At 28.8% G+C, this 23,903-nt stretch overlaps 1 protein-coding gene across 1 annotated transcript; it reads left to right on the forward strand.

Annotated features, from left to right (window-relative positions):
- Positions 1 to 16,265: 16,265 nt before the first annotated feature.
- On the forward strand, positions 16,266 to 23,346 carry Etf-qo (electron transfer flavoprotein-ubiquinone oxidoreductase). Its single transcript, XM_083094807.1, has 8 exons — positions 16,266 to 16,406; positions 17,464 to 17,571; positions 17,653 to 18,001; positions 18,120 to 18,426; positions 18,516 to 18,757; positions 18,839 to 19,233; positions 19,337 to 19,558; positions 22,508 to 23,346. Exons 1-8 carry the CDS (start codon positions 16,376 to 16,378, stop codon positions 22,669 to 22,671), a joined length of 1,818 nt encoding a protein of 605 aa, XP_082950933.1. The 5' UTR covers positions 16,266 to 16,375; the 3' UTR covers positions 22,672 to 23,346.
- Positions 23,347 to 23,903: the final 557 nt, after the last annotated feature.

A 23,903-nucleotide genomic window follows, 5' to 3' on the forward strand; every position in this document is an offset into this window, starting at 1 on the left:
ACGAAGCTGGAAATTAAATTATTCTATTGCGACTCGCTCGCTATTTCGCGAATTTTGACGGAAATTGGCAGCGAACGCGAATCGATAATTGTTTTTCGTTGCTTTATCATATTGCGTTCTAATGGTTGTACTGGGTCGTTGCACCCGGTGCGGTCTCTTTGGGTGCAAAGTTCGCAAAGACGACGACGACGACGACGACGACGACCACAACGACGACGATGACGGCACCGTTTGTCACCGCTTTCTTTACAGAAGAGCGCGTTTTGGCGCGCGGCCGATTTTCCTGTGTTTCGTTCGGTCTTTGGAACGAGTCGCTCGAAATTTTAGCAATCCGTATGTATGATTCAGAGTCGAGAGAACTCGCGCGTTCCCCTGCCAAATAGTCGCCCGACAGACTCATCGGTATTTATTGATCATCAGCTCTTCTTGATTTTTACAGTTAAATTAACCGTTTCTCCGTAAAATGGATAATTCTCGCCTATCTCAGAATCGTTACAGTTTCTCTTAAAGACATTCTCTCGAAGAGAACAAAGAATAATAGTACTAAATTAAAATTTTTCTATCTTCAAGAATAATTTGTTAAATGTTATATATCAAATGGTTAAAGCTAATAGTTTAGTCATCAAAAATATTATTCATATAGAGAATGTAATAATTTTAATAAATTATCTCTATATGAATAATATTTTTGATGACTAAACTATATGAATATCATTATTACCTTATTTATTATCTTATTTATTATCTTATTTATTATCTTATTTATTAGTAATTTTATTTACTAGAAATTTTAATTTATTAGATATATATTTCATTTCTTTTTCTTATCCTAGAAAATTTCGATAAAGAAGTTTTCGACAACTTTTTTAATGATTTTGTTGATGTATACAAAATATGTATTATTTTTGTATATAAAACTTTAATTATAAATTCATTGACAACTTCTCTTTTTTTTATTGAAAATATAAAAAGAAAAACTTGGGAAATATTATTTCGTATTAAAGAATCCACAGAGAACAAAACTATTATTTTATCTAATTAAGAAGATATCAAAAACATTATTTATATAGAGAAAATTGTCGAAAATTTCTTTATCAAAATTTTCTAGGATAAGAAAAAGAAGTGAAATATATATCTAATGAATTAAAACTTCTAGTAAATAAAATTACTAATAAATAAGGTAACAATAAGAAATTATACATTCTCTATATGAATAATATTTTTAAATATTTGTATATTAATTTATCATTTCAATTATCATTTCAAATTTGAATATATTTTAATTAAATAAAAATTTTTTTATATAAAGCTTAACGAGAAAGCTTATACGATATAATATTAAAAATATAATAAGAAACGATAAATAATAAGCATTTATTGGAAACAAGCATTCAAGGAAACTCAATATTAAAAGCATTAAAAAATATCATGCGTGTGCGATGAAGAAAATGTAAATCTATATAAATCTGCATATTTGTTGTGTACATTCAATATTGCGACACCGATCAAAAATGCTTCAGAATTCGCATAAAATCAATAAAATTAGTTGTATGCGTATTATGATCGAGAATTAACGAAGAATGTACGCGCTTCCCTAATTAATGAAAGTAACGCGTAATAGCGATTCGTAAACAATGAGAAAGCATGTGGAACGCAAAGAGTCATGTTATCTTTTGCGATAGCATGAGATTCTTATGGAATGCGTCTGCATTTAAACGAGTATCATTTGTGCACGAGCAGAAATCTTCGACGGCCCGCAAAGAAATTTCTTGCTCTTTTAAATGGAATCAGTGTATATATTACTATTGGAAAATAGAAAATAGTCATTGATGATCCCAGTTATAAGAGAGAATATAGGACTGCAAATCAATTCAATCAATAATATATTTTAAAATACGTTTTATATTATTAACATACAAGATATAAATATCAATATATTTTGTTAAAAAAATATATGAATTTGATCATTTTTATGGATTTTAAAGATAAAAAATATTATATATATATATATGATTTTGAATTTTCTCTCTCTTTTGAATAGCAATTATATATGTTTTATATGTTTATATATGTTTATATATGTTTATATATGTTTATATATGTTTATATATGTTTATATATGTTTTAGTCCCGATATATCTGCGAGATTTTTTTCTAAAAAATAGCAATCTAAAATAAATAGAAAAAAGTTACAAATAGATAAAATTTAGAATAGAAAAAAAATTGCAAATGTGACTATTACTGATTTTTCAGTGAAATTTTACTTTAATTAGTGGAATATATAGCAAATATGTAGCAAAATATGTTTTCTAAAATCATGTATGATTACTTTAATTAATGATATTTTCACTGATTCAATTTAAAAGAGTTCTTCATAAGAGCGAGCGCCATACTTGTTAAATATGATTGACGACATATATGTTATGAATGAACACTCGTATTATGATTGTTGAATTTGTCCAGAGGGCGATCGTTTAAAGCGTTTACGAAAATCAAATCTTTCATTGCAATTTTCGAAGAATAAAACAACAATTAATTATGCGATACTCGACTAAGAAAAATTTATTCTGCATCTCATATCCGACTTTAGAACTATAAACATGATGTTATTCTTTAAATTTATATGTTTATTTATTTATTGTTTATTTCTTTGCGTGTTTGTGTTAAAAACAACGTACAGGAAAATATATGCCAGAAAACATCATCGGCGATTTCCTTTCTGTAAAATTATTAACAGAGAGCAATTTGTGGGAGGAATCGTAATTGCATTTTGGCTCCATTTCATCGTCGCATTTAGAGCGTATCTCACGTGGTTGCATGAGCTACATGGGCAATACAGCATATCCATAATGATAGAACGTAATATCTCATTATTGTATTGTAAATTGCTTCACATGTCATATGTAATTACGATGCACGTAGTGAAGCACGTGCAGAAACAAGACAAAATGCTACACGTGACACACGTGGCTATTGGATGCAAATTAAAATGTATAAAAATGAAGAATGAATACAATATTATTTTTATTTTTCTAACTTTTTTCATTTACATATTTATTTTTCGTTATAATATTTTTAGAATATTATTTTAGAAAGTTATTGTTTATAATGAATCTGTCAGCGACACTAAGAGTAATTTTAATTAATTATTATAATTATGTCGCATATCATCTATATTAATTATAGAAATAATCGAAAATTGATGAGTTGATATTGTAGTTAATTAAAAGCCTAGCATTATTATTTAGCATGTATCGCAAATATTCTATCATCATTTAATTGAAGTTTTATTGTACAATAAAGATATTTCATAGATGAATTTCAAACATAGAGCTCGATATTTTTGTCGTCACTCTTTTCATGACGAAGGCGACGCAGACTCTCTATCTAGTTTAAATACTTAACCTTTCTAAAAATCGATAGAAAGTCTCATCAATGAAGCGGTAAAAGCTTCCACTCGAACGAAAATTGTGCGAAAGTGTCGCGTATTACTATATTATTTTTAGAAGCGATCAAGAATATCTTAAGATGTATAGTACCCTCAGGCAATCTTATTTCATCATCATTCTCTATCATATCATATTTTTATACAAATATTTTATACTTTATATTTTAATATTTTATATAGTTTTTGGAAATAATACATGAATTAATCAAATTTTTTATTAAGTTATTCAAAGCTTTTAAAAAATAATAAAACTATTTAAAAAATAATTTAAAAATAAATTATATATATATAATTTATTTTTGATTAATTAATTTAATTTTGATTATATAATTTAATTTTGATTAATTAATATATCTAATGATATTTACTTATTAATATATTTAACTAGGAGATATTATTTTCTATAAGAGTTAATGACAATTGATAAAAATATAAACGACAAATGAGAATTTATCAACATCGGCTAAAATACCGGCTAACAGTATGTGATTATCAAGTCATCTACTATCACATAGTTCGAAATCAAGAGATAGCTAAAGAGAACCAATAGCCGATTATCGATAATATCGTATAATAAACATGTACCAACTTAAATTGAGTTATACATATAAGAGAAATATACGAGAGAATTTAATATAATTTTTCTAATATATAATAATAATTATTGTAGTTATATTTCAATTATTATTCGAGTAATAGTTTATGTACAAACGCACAAATATTTATATTGTTCTATTGTTTATTAAAATAAATGAAATCATCACACAAGACGACAAAATTATTATTTTCAATAATGAGAATGCAAGAGAAACAACATAAATATGATTAATTATAGATTTTATATTATCTTTTATATTATCTTGTATAATTATAGATTTTATATTTTTTTTTATCTTGCATTGTTGTCATAGAACAATAATATGTATACACATATTTAATATAATCGTGCATCAATTATGCTTTCGTTGCATTTCGACAAAACAGTGGTATAAAATAATGTGCGAATAAAATAAAATGCGAAGAGGATTATTTTGTCTGTTTCTGATAAAACTAATGAAAACTGATGAAATGAATCAAATTAATATATGTACGCGATTTATAAATAATAATACTCACCATCAGGTTGCTCCGTCGGTGCAGGATGCCTTTCCTAGATCTTCTCCTCTTCTCAGGCTATTAGGATTGCCGCGTTGATCTATAACATAACAAATAGAAGAAAAATTGTAACAGTATTTAAAATAATTAATATTTCAAAAAATTATTATTGTCGAATTTTATATTCCATGCATATAATAATAAAGCAGATTAATAAAATAATTCTATAAATTTTAAAAAAGAACGTTATTAATAATTCTTTAATAACTTTATAAAACTTACCCCTTTAAATTATAAAAAAAAACTTTATAAAATTTACTCCTTTAAATTATACCCCTTTACAAGATTATAGTTTTTATAAAAATCTTTTTCTCCAATTCTCTCTTATTTAAATTACATAAGCAAAAAATCAAATTATGCGATTATTTGTTTGATTTAAATTTCGTGTATGCAATTACAATAAATATTTAATATTTAATATATATAATTATAAATAAATATATAAATTATTTTTACCTTAGGGTTGCTCCATCGGTGCCCGATGCCTCTTCTAGGCCTCCTCCTCCTCTCAGTCTTATTATTAGACGCGCGATACTTTTATTGGCTCTCCCCCACTATTTCGGTACGATCAAAAATTTTCTATTTTTTTTTCTATTTTCTATTTTCGCGCGATGTATATACTTAATATATATATACTTTGAACGGCACTCCCGATTTCGGTACGAGCGAAAATCCCATTTCACTTACGAGAATCAGCTTCGAGCCAACACGTCGGGAATTCAACGATACCTCCGAACAAGAGTTAAGTCCGAAACGGAAGAAAACTATCGATTGATGGAATCAACGCGAACGGAGTTCACTCGACTCTTTTTCGCGCATAATTATCCTATTTCATATCGAACGTGGATCTGCTAAGCACGATTTCAGGTGATCCGCACAGATGCTATATCACTAACGCAGTACACAAGGCTGATAAACGACAAAAGAATGAGGATACCCACATTTTTTAAATGCTAACAATTAGCAATTTAGAAAATGGGGAGGCAACCTCTTTCATCGAACGAAAATCGTGCCTAAGGGAATCTACTCGACGGAGTCTCGACAGGATTAACACACATTAACAACGCTGTGCGTTGACTCCGCTATGGCTGTAGATGGCAAAAGAGAAGGGACTCATTAACGACGATTCCAAGCAATCGATCGAATTCTAACCGATCCGTACCGAACTAGAGCCCGAAGTAGAGCGTGACCTCAATCAGCCGGACTTGAGCAGGAGCTCAAAACCGCGCGCCCATGTACATAGGTACTGGACATACGTCCTACGCGGCCGGTATCACCAAGTGCCACGATGCATGAGGCGTGAGAACGTTGCATTGGCAACGACTTAATGAGACATCCCGGTTAGTTGGCATCGGAAGATGACAACTCGATGACAAATAAATGAAATTGGGATCACGAAAAAGTTCAACGCGGAAACGCGAAAACGCGATGACGCGAGAAGCTAAACGCGAAAACGCGGTAACGAAACGCCACCGTCCGCGACACGTTGACGGCACCGACGACGGAAAGTCGACGACGCAATGTGCGTCCAACACATCAAATGCGCGTGCCACATATGAGCCACTGTGCGACTCGTGGCAATGCTGTGCAAATGGGTACTTAGCTTCCCCTTCAGGCTCCTTAAGATTTATCTTAAATAAAAAAATTTAAGATAAACCTCAAGGCACCATCCAAGTACTGAGCCACCCCACCGCGTCAAGGTGTACCCATGGGGGGTATTAAATTTATAATATAATTTAATTTATAAAAGAGAGAGAAATTTATATTATACATAATTTTATATAATTTGTGTATGGAATTTATTATATCATTCAATAATGCAAGCTGAATTATTATAGCGCTATCGATTTTTATGTCATGTACGCAATAAGTGCATTTAGTTAAAATAACAATTTTTTTTCATTGTAATGTCTATTCTTATATATTATTATTGAATAAAAGATTACACGACAATTATTTTCTTTAATAAAGGAAAATTGGAATGTAATTCACAGAGATGTTATAATAATAAATAACAATGAGAAAATTATATAATATAATTATATTGTATATATAATATTATATTGTATATTATATCGTATATTGTATATAATAATTATTACCACAATTGCTGCTATTCTTAGATTTGCAACAGCGTTCATATTAATACAATTGCTTAACTCTTTTTCTTATTATTTATTTCCATTTCTACATGCAAAATGTCTACCGAAAGAAAGCAATCTGGATAAGAAAGATGTCTAATTATATATATACAGGGTGACCCATTTTAACTTAGGCAGCCAAATAACTCGAAAAATAAGCAAGATAGAGAAAAATGTTTTAGACAAAAGTTGTATGGTTTCGAGGGGGCCATAAGATGGTATCATTGGTTTGACCTTGAAGAGTCATTTGAAGGTCACGTGAAGGTCACTTCAATTTTTTTAAATGGAATACCCTATATATTTTTGTACATTCTTGTAGCTTATTTCGAGAGCTTTCCAAAACACTATAATTAAGTACATTTTCGTTAAGTACTTTTTGAGTTATGAGGCTTGAAATAATTTCTTAATTTTACATAAACCGTAAAATATCTTGTAAAATATTCATTTTTCGATTACCTTACCTTAATAGTTTTATGTACAAAATAATGAGAGGAATCAATTGGTGTAAAGAAAACACATAGTTGTTTCGAAGAAAAAATATGTAATTTGCAATTAACAATTCCATATTTTTTCTTAAAAACAACTATGTGTTTTCTTTACACCAATTGATTCCTCTCATTATTTTGTACATAAAAGTATTAAGGTAAGATAATCGAAAAATGAATATTTTACAAGATATTTTACGGTTTATGTAAAATTAAGAAATTATTTCAAGCATCATAACTCAAAAAGTACTTAACGGAAAGGTACTTAATTATAGTGTTTTGGAAAGCTCTCGAAATAAGCTACAAGAATGTACAAAAATATATAGGGTATTCCATTTAAAAAAATTGAAGTGACCTTCACGTGACCTTCAAATGACTCTTCAAGGTCAAACCAATGATACCATCTTATGGCCCCCTCGAAACCATACAACTTTTGTCTAAAACATTTTTCTCTATCTTGCTTATTTTTCGAGTTATTTGGCTGCCTAAGTTAAAATGGGTCACCCTGTATAATTAACATGCTATCTTAAACTATAATAAACTACAATAAACATACTATCTTAAACTGAATCAATGAAAATTTTATTGATTAAAAATGTAATACAACGTATTATTTAAGTAAGCATTGTGTCTTTTTAAAACATTCTTTGCGAATTATTTATATAGAATAAATGTGTTTTTATATAAAATCTGCAAATAATTTTTTAGAAGATATAGTTAAAATGTTTTAAGTATATTTTTTTCTAAATGTGAATCAAAATCATCAATGAATTAATCAATTAATATTAATCAAATAAAATCAATGAATTAATAATAATGTACTTAAGTTAATTACAATACTTTATAGCTGAAAATTAAAAAAATATATGTATATGTAAATATTTATACAAATGACATTGATTGCTTTAATCGTAATATATATAATATATAAAGTGTGCCTTCAATAAATCGAGTTTAAAGAGAAAATGCTAAAAACTACACCGTTATAAACGAGTGTGTAAGTAAATGAAATATACATAGGATAAATTTGTGTGAGTAACTAAATTGAGACATAAATCTTGTACGCGATAAGAAAGTGATGACAAGTGAACACATAAATTGGTTCATTATTTTAGTATAGTTTTTATTTGCGTATCGAGTTACAATAGGTAAAGCCGAGCGATGCTCGCTCGAGCTTGCTTTTTAAAGCAATTAGAGATAAGGCGAGAGAGAAAAGGATACGTCGAAGATATGACAAGGATGCGAGAAGAAAGTTGGAACACGAATAAGACGCGAGATATTTCGCGAGTTGACGAAATCCGAGTTTTCTATTGGATTTGAGGAACAAGGAACTATGATTATTGGCTATCGATCGAGTCCGCGTGGAGTATTTAGCTCAACAGTCCGCGCGGATTATGTAAGTCAGGAAAAATGCTATCGATATATCGAACATCTGACGCGAATATTAATCGTTACGCAAAGGCCAAATACAATTTAATGTAGATACATTCAATTTTAATATTTATAAATCTATTTTGTATAAAACTAAGTATCTAAATTAATTGATTGTAAAATTAATTATTACGCACAATCAATTTTTTTGCTTTCTAAGCAGATAATATTGTAAATTTTAATTATCAAGAATTGTTTTGAAAATAAACTTTTAATAAATTTAATCTATTAAAAAATATCTAATTCTTATATATAAAGTATGTAGTAATTATACATTATTGAAATATTTTACAAAATATTGAACTATTTACATAAAAATATTAATTAAAAAGAAGTATTTTATAATATTTGAAATATTTTAAAATAAAAACAAAAATATTTTTTACATGCGTTATATATTAGATGATAATTTAGAATAAATTATTTTTGAAAAAATGAAAAAGTAACAAGCAAAATATGTCTGAAAGTAATATGAATGATAAATAAATGACTTACCTATATTTCGTTGCTCCGTATGTTGCCTGATGCTTTTCTCAAGTCTCCCTTTCTTTTCTAGTTTGTCCTTCAGTATTTCTTCATAGCACTCACACTCACGCCTGAAAATACGATTAATAATGATTCGTTATATATGGAATGATCGCGAAACACTTTGCATGACACTCCCGATCGTGGAATAATTAAGAGAAACGCACTTTAATATATCGTATAAGGGTATAGAGAAATATGATTCGCTCGACGTTTATATGAGATCAAATTAAATATTAATTCGTTATAAATGTTGTTTTCATTATTAATATATATATATATATATATATATATATATATATATTAATAATGAAAACAACATTTATAACGAATTATAATTTATAACGATTATTGTATCATGACTTTCAATTATATTAAACTTTTGATCCTATAATTCGTATTAATACACATGTATATATATATATATATATATATATATATATATATATATATACATGTGTATTAATACGAATTATAGGATCAAAAGTTTAATATAATTGAAAGTCATGATACAATAATCGTTTAATTTTTAATTAATAATTAATTTGACAATATACGACGTATTTCGTACTACTGTTTTTATTGCTCGAGTGTTGTCGTGCGAATGATACCAAGGCCGTAGGATGTAAACACTAGCGCGCTATTCGTCAAGGCCGAACACCATGTTATTGTCCGTTCGTCATCGAAATATTTTACATACTTTAACAAATATGTACGCGAAATATTTTAAAGTATAGAGAAGTTTAGATTTTAGATTATATATAGATTATTATGTGATTATTTATTGAAGGATTAATGTACACGGAGTTTTTCATTATTTTCATTATTTAGATTTATGATTCGATTATGCGCGATCTCAATCCGAATTATATTTAAATGATCAAAAAATAGAAAAAAGTCGCGGACGAATTATTTTTTACTTTATGTAGATCATTAAAGAAATAATTTCTGCTCGTAAAAATCAATTATCGAAACGATAATTTATTATTTTAGATTTCTGTTTACGATTTCTCTTATTAATTAAATGAATAAATTACGCGAAATACAATATAGTTGGAGAACTTTTGCCGCGATATACATAGATATTAATTATACCGTATTTATAGAAGTTAATTAATCATATTATTATAAATAATAAATTTCCGATATCAATCGTGTTTGCTTTTGAAAAGAAATTTAACGGAGCGTTTCGCACCACTTTATTTTTCGAATGTCATTGCGCGAATGATAATCGAGGCACATAACATTAGCGTGACGTCATATGTCGCCAAGGCTGAAAACTATATTATTATTTTTTTGCTGAAATATTTTATATACTATGGCACTATATACAGGGTGTTCCAGACCACCCGTACACTCCTTTTAAAATGAAAATAAATGGCTTTTATCAAAAATCGCGAACAATTTTTAAGTAAATTGGGTACGCTCTATCAAATGGTAATATTTTCAATTTTTGATTCCGACTGGAAATACGCCATCCGGATCGGAAGTTGAATTTTTTTAGGGGAACATGGTACTTTTTATTACAGATTTGAATTGTACGTGAAAAAATAAGAAACTTTTGTATCAAACGTTTTTTTTGAAAGCGCCTCTGTCAATCTTACAGTTTCAATTTTACAGTTACTTTCAAGGTCAATTTTAAGATGAAAGAAGCATAGAAGAGAAAAAGAGAATAAAGAGGAAATAAAGATCTGCAAGTAGAGTAAGATAATTTAGGATAATATAGAATATGTTAAGTAGTCTAATTTAATTTTAAGTCTGTACTTGTTATGATTCGATTAAGATTTTGGTTTCAGTTCTAATTCGATTTTGTGTTTTGTTTTGATTTTGATTTCATTATGTTTTGATGAGAATATAGACTTTAGGATAAAGATTTAGATACTAAATTTTAGAAGTAAGAGAGTTCAGATGTTAGATTAAATTTAGATTTTAGATTGAGATGTTAGATTTGTAGATCTAAAAAAATTTTAAAGAAGGGAAAGTAAGGGAAGAGAAACAAAGGAAAAAGATGTACGGATAATGGAGAAACATGAAGAGAAGAGAGAAGACTGGAAATATTAGGGGCAGAAGAGAAGACGAAATGGAGTGACAAGTAAAGAGTGAGAGAGAGAGAAGGCAGCGACAAAAAAAACAGTAAGAGAGGCTGATAATTTTCGATATAGAGAACGGAATACAGAGGAAAGGAAAATTAAGAGATAATCGAGCAGAAGAGAGAGAGGAGAAAATGAGGATTTACAAGCAGAAAAAGTGAAGAAGACAAGAGAAATGGAGTAAATGAGCGCAAAAATGGAAAAGGAGAATCATGAAGAGAGGAAATGAGGAGGAATAAGTAAAAAGCAATGACAGAGCAAAAGTAAGAGAGGAGATAACTAGAGAAGGAGAACCATGTTTATATAATTAATAATGTATAGAAGGATAAGAATGGAGAAGAGAGAAGAGAGAGAACGGAAGAGTGAAGAAGAAATGAGGAGAACAGAAAGAGAGAATGAAAAAGTAGAATAGAAGAGAAAAGAGAAAAGAAGCAGAGAATAGAGAACAGAAAAATGAAAATTCTCATGAAAAAAGAACAGAAGAGCAAAAGAGAATTAATAGGAAATGAAGAGATGTAAGTAGAATAATTTAGGATAGTATTATTCAATTAGAAAAGTCTAGGGTTTAGAGATATAGAGAGACAAGGATAGGAGGAGAGTGGGTGTATCAATATGAATGAATGAAGATAAAAAATATTGTAAATTAAGTCTCATCCACACATAAAGCCGAAAAACATGGATTATGATTACAAAAAACATAAGTTTTAAATATTTATCTTATCTTTTTATAAATGAAATATATAATTGCAATTAATTTGATATAAACTGTTAACTCTTTTTTTATTATTTATTTCTATTTTTATATTTATCCAATATAACAACTATCAAAAATAAGAGCGATTTGATTAAGATATATGTCTAAATATAAAACATGCTGTCTTAAAAACTGAGTTAGTATGATTATATTAATATGATTAGTATAATTATATTAGTATGATTAGTATAAACAATCACAAAATTTTAGATATACTGATTTTATTTAAGAGAGTATTGTATCTCAAATGTTATAATATTACTTGTAAATTATGTTTATAGATATGAATATGATTAAAAATTTCCAAATAATATTTTTTAGAAAATATTCTTCAATTCTTAAATATGAATAGAAATTATCAAGGAATTAATATTAATATGCATTAATTATAACTTTATAGCTGAGAATTAAAAGAATAAAGATTACATAATGTGCAAACATTTACTTCTTATGCAAATGATGTTGGTTGTTTTAATCGCAATATACATATAATCAATTATATATTAAGTGCGCCTTTAATAAACCGAGTTTAAAGGTGTACTTAAAGAGAGAATATTTAAAGAGAAAACACCGTTCCAAACGCATGTATGAATACCTATACGAATGAAATAAATCTGTGCGAGCAACTAGATTAAGATACAAATCACTTGTACGCGATAAGAAAGTCAATGACAGGTGAATACGTAAATTAAACATGTTATTTCACATTTTCGATATGACATGCGACATCTAAACGGCTGAAAAAAGTATCGGTATTTTTTGTTTTAATTTTTATCTGCGTTACGAGAAAGAAAAGCCAAGCAATGCTCGTTCGAGCGTATGCCTTTTAAGGAATTAGAGATAAGATAATGTGAGAAGGTGTAATAAGGATGAAGAGAAAGAGAGAGAAGCCTTGAGGAGAAACACCAATAAGATGCGTGATGTTTCGCGAATCGACTAAATCCGAGTTTTTTATTGGATCGAGAATTAAATTTACTATGATTATTCGCTATCGATTATGAGTCCGCGTGGAGTATTTAGTTCAGGAGTCCGCGCGGATTTTTCGTCAGGAAATGCGGGATGCTACCGATATACCGTGCGGATAATATTTGTTATAAACGCAAAGATCAAACGCAAATTAAATGTAAATAAAATCAATTTATACTCTTACAGATCTATTTTATAAAGCGGAGTGTTTAAAATTGATAAATTGATTAATAAAAATTGATTACTACGCGCAAATTTATTTGTTTATTTATCTTGTAAACAGAGATAACTGGAAATTGCATTTAATTACCGGAAAGTTTTTTCTTGAATATAAACTTCTAGAAAATATGATTAATAAAAAAAAATTAATTCTTATATATATATAAAACATCTAAATTTATATTATTTTGAAACAGTTTATAAAATATTAAATTATTTATATAAAAGTATTTTTAAAAATATATTAAAAATATTAAAAAAATATTTTATGACATATATTTTACTATAGATATATTTTAAATATTTTAAAATAAAATTTAGAACATTTAGAATATTTTTATACATGTATTATATATTATATGATGATTTAGAAATCATTATCAAAAAATGGAAAAATAACAAGCAATATGTTTGAAAATAATATATGGATGATGATATGATAAATAATTTATAAATTATTTACCTCATGTTGTTGCTCCGTAGGTTGCTCGATGCTTTTCCAGGCCTCCTTTTCCTCTATGGTTCAGCCTCTGCTATTTTTTTGCACTTACACTCACTCCCGAAAACACGATTAATTATGATTAGACACATAGCAGTGATTGCGAAACACTTTGCACAGCACTCTCGGTTGCGGAACAATCACACAAGATACATAGTTTATTATATCATAAGAAAAAATACGAGAGAAGTACGATTCGTTTGATGTTTACATAAGGCCAAAAAAATTATGCGTTACTCGTTACAAATGTTATCATTTTAACAATCATTTTATTAATAACTAATTTATGCTCGATTTTAGGAAAACTTAAGGTTATTGAATCTAATATATATGACTAAGCATTATTAGATAAATAGCTATTATCTGTAAGAATCAAGAGTCGAAGGACCGTAATAAAAATTATAATTTTTACCTCTGTCGCTTTAATTTTGCAATGGATGATCGCGCTTTAATAAAGAATTATCATGATACACTCATAATACAGTCGTTTATCAAAAATATAATAATTGTTAATTGTATAATCTTCATGAATTATATTCCGATACTATTCGCGATCGCGTTTAGAAAAGGAATTCGATAATACGAAGCGTTTCATACACGGAGAAAATTTTATATTAATATGTAATACAATTTTATATCACATTTTACTATTTTTTGTATGATCGGTGGACCATCATGACTTTATAGAATAAATTACAGTACAACATAGTAAAATTTTAAACTAACACTTACATAACATGTTTTATTATTTGCCATAGTAAAAATTCGTAGGTGCTAAATTGTAATCTTTATTATGTATTATTGTAAAACATTATAATACTAAATCTCAACTTCGATAAATGTATTTTTTATTCTTTCTTTTATTACTTTTTTCCGGATTCTTCTTTTTTGCTTTTCTTATTAATTTTACTTATAATTAATAATATTTCATTCATTATTGAACGGATACAATAAATAATATACAATTTTATTTAATCTAATAAAAATTTATTAAAGACAGATACAAAATGTATCTGTAAGTATTTATAATTGAATCTTATATCTAAGATCTCTTAAATATGATCAAACTATTATATGTGCTGTAAAGCTATTTTTCCCATACACTTTATTAATTAATTTAACAGCACTCGGAGATATTAATTATAAATAGATGAGATACATTAACAGAAAAATAATAGATAGAAAACGATAAATAAATATGTAATATAATAATAAAGATTGCAAATCGACTTATCGAAGAGATACTTACGCTTTCTTTTTCGTTTATCTTCACAGCATTTTCATTCACAACACTTTCTTTTATTCTTCTATAACGAATAAGAAAGACAATAAAATAAGCGTTAAACAAAGCTCAACAAAACGCATACGTTATCGAGTTAACGATTGATTGCGACACGCGGTAGCTGCAGCCAGAAGTGTATACTGTATGATAAAACAAGCTTCTGCGTGTTTCGGCTTATTCTTGCAGGCGACACCTATCGCTTTCCTCTTCTCTCCGATTTCTTAACAACTAGTACATGATTTTGACGTAACTTTTACTATGGCAACATTGTTTTTTATCACATAAGTAAAGTAATTTTTGTTAAACCGACACTCAAGCCATATTCTAAGGTGGGAAGAGTTAATTTTTACTATAGTATACAGTAAAAATTGACTTTGTATATATTTTTTATTTTTCTTTTCAATACTAACTTTTATCCAGCAAGTTTTGCTTTAAAACATAATAATTTCTACTATGAGAAAGTGTAAAAATTACGTTGCTTTCTTGTTTTTAAAATAATGACTATAGCATTTAAGCTTATAAATTCTCGATGGTCCGCAGCTACTATCACATTATAGTAATCTTTGATATAAAATTTTCTCCGTGTATATTACGATTTACTGCGCGAATGTCGCCGTGTGAATGATACCGAAATCGAAACATAAACAATAGCGCGTCATACGTCGAACAACGCCAAGATCGAACACCGTGTTATTGCCCGTTTGTGTTGCCGAAATATTGGCTGCGTTCAGCAGAAAAAGCTGCTTTGCAACTGTTGTAAAATTCGTGAGCCTGATTGGTGTATGCTCTTAATTTTGACTGAATCTAAGAGCATACACCAATTAAATTCACAAATTTTACAACAGTTGCAAAGCAGCTTTTCCTGCTGAACGCAGCCATTTTACATGTATTCTATAACTATGTATATATACAAACACAAACACACACACACACACACACACATACACACATGCGGAATATTAAATTATAGAAATTTATAAGTTAAACGAGATTGATATACGGAGTTTTTCGTTAAGTTAATTACTTACTTAACGACGTACGATTCGATTGTTTTACTGCACTTTCCCAAAAGACTTTACGGTATAATTTTTAGTTTTGCACTTCGGAAGACTGACTTTCAGGAAGTTAAGTAAATAAATAATATTGAGAAGGAAAAGACACACTGACAAACGATTTTCAAAATGTCGAATGACTGACTCGAGATATCGAACGACTGTACCGAGCGAATGACGTGCATTGTTCGGCTGGCATAGCACAGATGTCACTTAAAATGCGTTTACAAGCGCTACTTGCAATTGAACGCGGCGACAAGTGTCGCGAATATATATATATTTTTTAATAATTCTCGCTATCAGCGTTGATCAGCACTTGTGCGCGATCATGGCTTTCGTATTCAGTAGCTCTGGGACTAGTAAGTATATCGATGCATAACTTTATATAAATATTACAGTGTTCGATAATAGCTGTTTGTTGGTTAGGGTACGCTCTGACTTGTCATGGAATAAAAGAATGAATATTTATTCGAGTAACACGCACGACTTCGAAAAATATACACATGAAACATGTAATAATTTAATCGAATATCGTGTTATATAATATGGTGTTTAAAGAAATTACGTTGAATATATATTGCACAATTGTATATAAATACTTTTATTTGCTTTGTGATTATTGAATAGTTCGTGCGTTTTGTGTATTATTTAGAATGTAATTATTGGCTTTGATTGCATTTTTGAGGTAGACTTTTTTATATATATATTAATCGTTAATTGCGAATGTGATTGATCTTTTATTACATGATAATGGACAATATAAACACGAGTGTACTTTGCCCTCGCATCATTTTTCGTCAGTTGTACCGTCTGCACTTTTTTTACACTTTGATTTCCTTTTCTTTTATTGTAAAGCACGAGAATATTTCATTTTTTTTTTAATATTAAAGGAGAGTGTAAGAAAATGTAGTCGAAACAAAATCTAGTTTTTAAATTTTTTGCCAATAAATATTTGAAATAACAAAAGGCGATACATACATACACGTATCAAATTAAAATTATCTAAAATTATCGTATAAAACAAGTCAATAAAAATTTATTTAAGGTAAAATTATTAAATATGTAAAATTTAGACTAAAGCTTCATAACCGATATATCGATAATGTCTGTGCAAATGTACGAATTAATGTAAGTTTGAACTTTGAAATTTCACAAATGTAGTTTTGAAATTTTCGAGTATATTATATTTTCTTCCTTTATTTATGTATTTCGATATAAATGTATAAATATAAATATATATATATATATATATATATATATATTTTATATATATATTATGAATCATTTTACGATTGCTATATACAAGTATGCAAATGTATTTATTGTTAATACGTAAGACTTCAATTTAAATGCAATAATCTATGTTTAATTTAATTTTTATTCATAAATTATTAATTTTTATTGCTTTTTTGATAGTACAGAGACTACAAAGGTTCTTCCAGAGAGCTTACTCAGATGCCAAATATCCACAAATCACAACTCATTACACAGTAATACCCAGAGAGACAGATTCAAGATGGAAAGGTATATTTTTCTCTTGATTTTTTTATCTTTAAAAATAATATTAAAAGAAAAAGAAAGAAAAATATGTTCTTTATCTTCTAGATGTAAATATGGAGAGATATGTGGACGAAACCGACATTCTAATTGTTGGTGGTGGTCCAGCTGGATTATCGGCAGCTATTCAGGCTCGTAGACTGGCAGAGAAGCATGGCAAGGAACTCAGAGTTACTCTTGTTGAAAAAGCATCTACAATCGGTGGACATATTCTTAGTGGTGCCTGTTTGGATCCAATTGCATTGAACGAGCTCTTTCCAAATTGGAAAGAATTAGGTGCACCGCTAAATACTCCTGTTACGGAAGACAAATTTGCTTTCCTTACGAAAAATAAAAGAATATCTATACCTATTTTTAAAGGAATGCCAATGTATAATCATGGAAATTATATAGTAAGGTGAATGAAATTTACTATAAATATTATAAAAATTATAAATATTATAAATATTATAAAAAAGTGATTAAAATAAGTCATAAATTTATTTTGATTGTACAAATTCGTATATCTATGTTAGATTAGGACATGTTGTGGCATGGCTTGGTGAACAAGCAGAAGCTGCTGGTGTCGAAATGTATCCTGGTTATGCTGCGTCAGAAGTTCTATATTATGAGGATGGATCTGTCAAAGGAGTGGCCACAAATGATGTTGGTATTGCTAAAGATGGTTCACCTAAAGATACATTCGAACGGGGCATGGAACTTCATGCAAAGTGTACCATATTTGCAGAAGGCTGTCATGGCCATTTAACAAAACAATTGTCAAAAAAATTGAATCTTAGGAAAGATTGTGAGCCACAAACATATGGCATTGGATTAAAAGAGGTAATTATATCATCAGTGTTATTTCTTAAAATTTAAAAAATTGTAAATGTAAAAAATATATATAGTAAAATAGAACATATCTTTGGTAGGTTTGGGAGATAGAGCCAAGCAAACATAAACCTGGAGCAGTTGAACATACAGTTGGCTGGCCGCTTAATAGAAATACATATGGCGGATCATTTTTATATCATTTGAATGAAGAAATACCTCTAGTTGCTGTAGGCTTTGTTGTAGGATTGGATTATACCAATCCCTATCTGTCTCCATTTAAAGAGTTTCAGAGATTTAAACAACATCCTAGCATTAGACCAACATTTGAAGGAGGAAAAAGGTTAATATTTATAATAAGAAATTTATTTTTATTACATGCATAGTTTTGTATTCTTCTTACATTTTTTTTTTTTTTTTACAGAATAGCTTATGGCGCTAGAGCATTAGTAGAAGGTGGATTTCAATCCATCCCCAAACTTCAATTTCCTGGTGGTTGCCTTGTTGGATGTACAGCAGGTTTTCTAAATGTGCCCAAAATTAAAGGAACGCATAACGCTATGAAAAGTGGCATGTTGGCTGCAGAAAGCGTTGTTGAAGCAATCATAGATGCAGAAAATAATACCTCATCAACAAAAGGCTTAGAACCGAAAACATATGCAGATAAAATAAAAAGTAGTTGGATCTATAAGGAATTAAAAGCTGTAAGAAACATGAGGCCTAGTTTCCACTCTTCTCTTGGACTTTATGGTGGTTTGATCTATTCAGGATTTTCCATGTTAGCAGGTGGAAAGGAACCGTGGACTTTTTCCCATGGAGGTAAATAGAAATTTCTATAAAATATTTGAAGAGATTTTTTGAAAAATATCGTAAATAAAAAATGATATTTTTAAAATTTGTTTTTTATTTATTATGCTCACAGGACCTGATTATAAGAAGCTGAAATCTGCAGCTGAGTCGACGCCCATAGAATATCCTAAACCAGATAATGAAATATCCTTTGATCTTCTGTCATCAGTGGCTCTAACTGGTACCAATCATGAAGCTGATCAACCAGCCCATTTAACTTTGATGGATGATACCATTCCAATAAAGAGGAATCTAGCTGAATTTGCAGGTCCGGAAGGGCGATTTTGTCCTGCAGGTAAGTCAATTTATTTCATGATTACATTATTTTAGTAAATATATCAGTATAATATTATTATTGCTAACATCGTTTATGAATTCTGCATCGCAGAATGTAGTAGATGCATTATCTTCTGACGATTATCTTAATATGAATAACAATAGCTTTCGCGAAATTAATAAAAAAAAATATATATATATATATATATTTTTTTAAATTTATTTATTATATATCTACATAATGATATATTGATGCACATGAATTACATGTTTGAACGAAAAAAACCAAATCCAGCTAAGAGAAAGCTTCTTCACAAAATTATTTTAAAAGCTTCTTTATAAAATTATTGTTAGAATCATAACAAAATTAATGATTTCATTGATTTAATAGATTTTAATAAAAATTATGTTCTCTCGTGCGGATACATTTAACGAGTTTATTTCGCAAAAAGTATTTATTTTTAAAAAGTATAAGATAAGGAAAATATTATATTTATATTTATCTCACTATTCTCTTTATCTTTTAATTATTTGTTTAATAATTTTTAATAAGTTCTTTGTCAAAAACATATTTAATTTTGAATTCTAAGGTTAACTTTGCAGTATTACAATTTTTATAGAAATTATATAAAATGAAAAAACAGTTTTTAAGAGAACTTTTATTTTTCTAAAAAATTAGCTAGTAATCTCACATATTAACAAATTTATTAATTACAAAATATAAATGTATTTCATATCATTTCTTCTTATTTGGCTGTGATTTGAATTAGATGTATTTAGTATAATACAAGTATTTATTCCGCGTAAATGCTAAAAGTGCTTACTAATATTGAAATCAATTTACTCAAGAATATTTAAGAAGCTTAAGTTGACATAAATAGAAAAATTCAATACATTGACGATGAGAAAATAAATGCATTGCGAAAAAAAAGTTTGTTTCGCGTAATTTTACGCCCTATTAATTTTATTTTGTTTTATTTTTTAATATACAATAGAAAGGAGTTCTAAAATAATCTTTTTGGATCTTTTTGGCAAACAAATTGCTTGTTATCCATTAAAATCCTATGTATCCATTAAAAAAAGATGGCTCAAAATCCATTATAGAATCTTATTTTGCTGTATAAATATATCCATTATGGGATCTTATTTTGCTGTATAAAATTTATTACATTTATAATGAATCTATTTAGCTTTCAACTTTTTTACTTCTTACGTACATGTATGATTTTACCAAATATTTAACATACATAAACATACTAATATAAATTCGCTTCTTCGTGAAAATCTGTTTTATGTAAAATTATTCGACCTTTCAAGAATATTACGAAGCAATCAATTTTGTTCGCGATAAATTTCCGCAGTCTGCAGACAATCCAGCTCCTTCCTCTTCCGCCCTCAAACCACTCCCTCCCCTCCCTTTTTCCAGTCTTGTCGGGGGTTTATCGACCGTTGTGTCCTTGAACCTGAGCCACCCGGACAACCCCCGCATGGCTAGACAACCCCGGACCAAGCTCAACCCCCAAAATCGAACAGCGCCCTGTAGCTCCGGCCAACAACCTTGCCGCTGATTTATCCTTTCTCTCCCTGTTCCTTAATAATTTCTATCATTGATCCTGAAATGATAATTTCTATCATTGATCCTGAAATGAAATTCATTAATAATGAAAGATGTTTCAAATTGTTTATAGAATGTCATTAATCTTTTAAAATTATGCTATATTATCATAAATGCTAAATAATCAGAAATTACATCAACATGGATGTAATTTCTCGTATTACATATAAGTTGTTTTATGTATGTGACGCAGAAATACTCTTGTTGAAAAAAGTTTATTTTTTTTTAAAAGGAAAAATTTTCATTATTTCTGCATTACGTACATAAAGCAACTGTAATTTATGTTAAAATGATTTTATGCAATTATAATTATCACGGAGAGTTGTCGAGCTGTTATTGTGATATGAAAAAATATATTAAAAAATATGTTTTGTAATATATTTTTTCATATCACAACAACAGCTCGCGAGATTTTTAATATTTTATTATATTAATAATAATTTTATCTTTTTTTTTGATGAATTTTAAATATTGATTTTTTTAATGACATGTCATAATTTCTTTCTTTGAACTTTAAATATTTTGGAATTTCAGTAAAACTTCATTAAAACTTTATCGGAGTAAAATTTATATGAAATTCTGAATAGAATTTTGTAATTCTTGACTACTGCTAACCTAGGGTTGTTATCTGATTAAATTCTTGAAATTCCGACTTATTGAAATTTGTACGAATCAAAATCTATTGATGCTACAAGTTTGCAACAACCAGCATTTTTTTTTATTTCTCTGTCATTTATGCCTGAAAACTTATGGACATTTCATACATCGCGTTGCTTTCGAATCAGATAAATTTATGCGTCTATCCTCACACCATTGTTTCTCGAATTTCCACCCTTGATTCTTACCATGTATTCCTTCTTCCTTCTCTGGTCTCTCCTTTCCGTTTCCGGGGTTACGTCTTCCTGTTCCCCTTCACGGACCCAAGACATTGGCGAGAAGCTCGTCTGGGAGATTTTCTACAGGATAGCTGCGCCGTCTGGAAGATGGGAGGGGACCAGGTTATCGACTGTCTGGCCGAGGGCATGATGTGACCTTCGCGGCGTAAATCTTACACTTCGCAGCATTGAGGATATACGTATCTGTTGAATAAATCGTACTGAATAAATTCGTTCTTCATATCGCGAGATTTTTAATATTTTTGTACAACAGAAACGGAAACGAAGCAGTAATGAATTAATTAATTAAGTTTTATTTTACATTTGACAGTAAATTTCCTGTTTGATATGTTGAATAATTTTTCGATGGTTTCCGGATATATGTATCTATCTCACTTCTCTGGTGTTCGGATTGGAAGATGCCAAGACGCATGTCAGTTTTGTAAGCCCAAAACGCATGTGTGTAATTTGCTTTCAGGTGTTTACGAATTCGTACCGTTGGAAAGCGGAGACGGCGAAAGATTACAGATCAATGCGCAGAATTGTATTCATTGTAAGACTTGCGACATCAAGGATCCGAGCCAGAACATCAATTGGGTCGTGCCTGAGGGTGGAGGTGGGCCAGCTTACAACGGCATGTAAATTTAGTCGATTAATTCGTTGAACGCATTTGAATGTGCAATGTTCGGTAATTATTTCATTGCCAAATATTGGCTTTATATTCTGTTCGACGAAGCACAGATACATCATGGCAATCGTAATTATGTTTTCAATCCTGTAAATATAATTGGGTATTTTTAATGATTATATACAACGAGTTTTCTGGATTTCGTGCGTTACAGTGATACAATTATTGAATATATTGCACAAATAGTGTAATTATTTCTGATTCGAACGCATTAATATGATTACGGATTAATTCGGGATTAATTCGATAAAGAGATGGGCAATTAATTTTTTTATCATGTGTACATACACACGTCAATTTCGTAAATGTATATATAAAACTTTTCGTCCATCGCCGGGCAGTTTATAAGATTTATCACTTGTTGGGATAATATTCATTGAATCGTTGAACAGATTGGGAAACATCATGTGATATGTTAATTTGATAAGAAATCTATGTGTTCTCTTTCGAGATCTCTTTGCAATACACTTTTATATTGAAAATAGGAAAAATAAAGTGTTCTCGAATGCAAAGAGAATTTATACAACAGTGCTCTATTGTTAGTATTTTTTGATATTTGTTTAGAAATGAACCAATTTGTATATTATATTTTTATACAAGAAAAAATATATATATATTTACACTTCCAATTCGTTGTGTCATGGGATGTAATTTTCATCTGTATTCTTGTCCGCTTTGTGAATAATAATTTAAGTCCACACATAAGCTTTTATTCGATAGCGCGATTATGAATATTTATAAAAATCCAAAGAAATATATTTTCGAAAATCTGACATTTTTTGGAAGTCTAGAAAGCAGAGCAATCTTAAAATTTTTTTTATCAAAAATATTCTTATTCTGAATTTTAATTAAAGAATTATAAGATTATATCACTTTCATGTAACAAAAAGTTGAACTTGATATTTTATACATTTTCGAATCTCTATTTCTGAGAAAACATTTCACGCTTTGGAATAAAATTAAAATTTTTCATAAAACATATACGATTTAAAAATATCATATAAATATACTTATATTTATATTGTATCTTTTTTAAATTGAAGAATTATCGATAAAATGCATTTTTATCCGGAAATATCAAAGTTGACTCGATATTGTTCAATCTCTTGCTGTTCTATTGGAATTCGCGTCCCAAAGCGCGCGTAAATTTTTACAGTATTATTTCGTATGTATTCGCAACACTTTC

The sequence above is a fragment of the Camponotus vicinus genome, unplaced genomic scaffold, assembly GCF_025532165.1.
Source record: "Camponotus vicinus isolate PSW18456_S1 unplaced genomic scaffold, iyCamVici1.0 SCAF_3, whole genome shotgun sequence".
NCBI classification, from domain to species: domain Eukaryota; kingdom Metazoa; phylum Arthropoda; class Insecta; order Hymenoptera; family Formicidae; genus Camponotus; species Camponotus vicinus.

What these genes read in the sequence shown, in the direction of transcription:
- Etf-qo (XM_083094807.1), top strand. Translation starts at nt 16,376, where the DNA reads ATGGCTTTCGTATTCAGTAGCTCTGGGACTA. An exon ending in GACAGATTCAAGATGGAAAG is followed by an intron (nt 17,572 to 17,652) that starts GTATATTTTTCT and finishes TTTATCTTCTAG; the next exon opens with ATGTAAATATGGAGAGATAT. An exon ending in ACATTTGAAGGAGGAAAAAG is followed by an intron (nt 18,758 to 18,838) that starts GTTAATATTTAT and finishes TTTTTTTTACAG; the next exon opens with AATAGCTTATGGCGCTAGAG.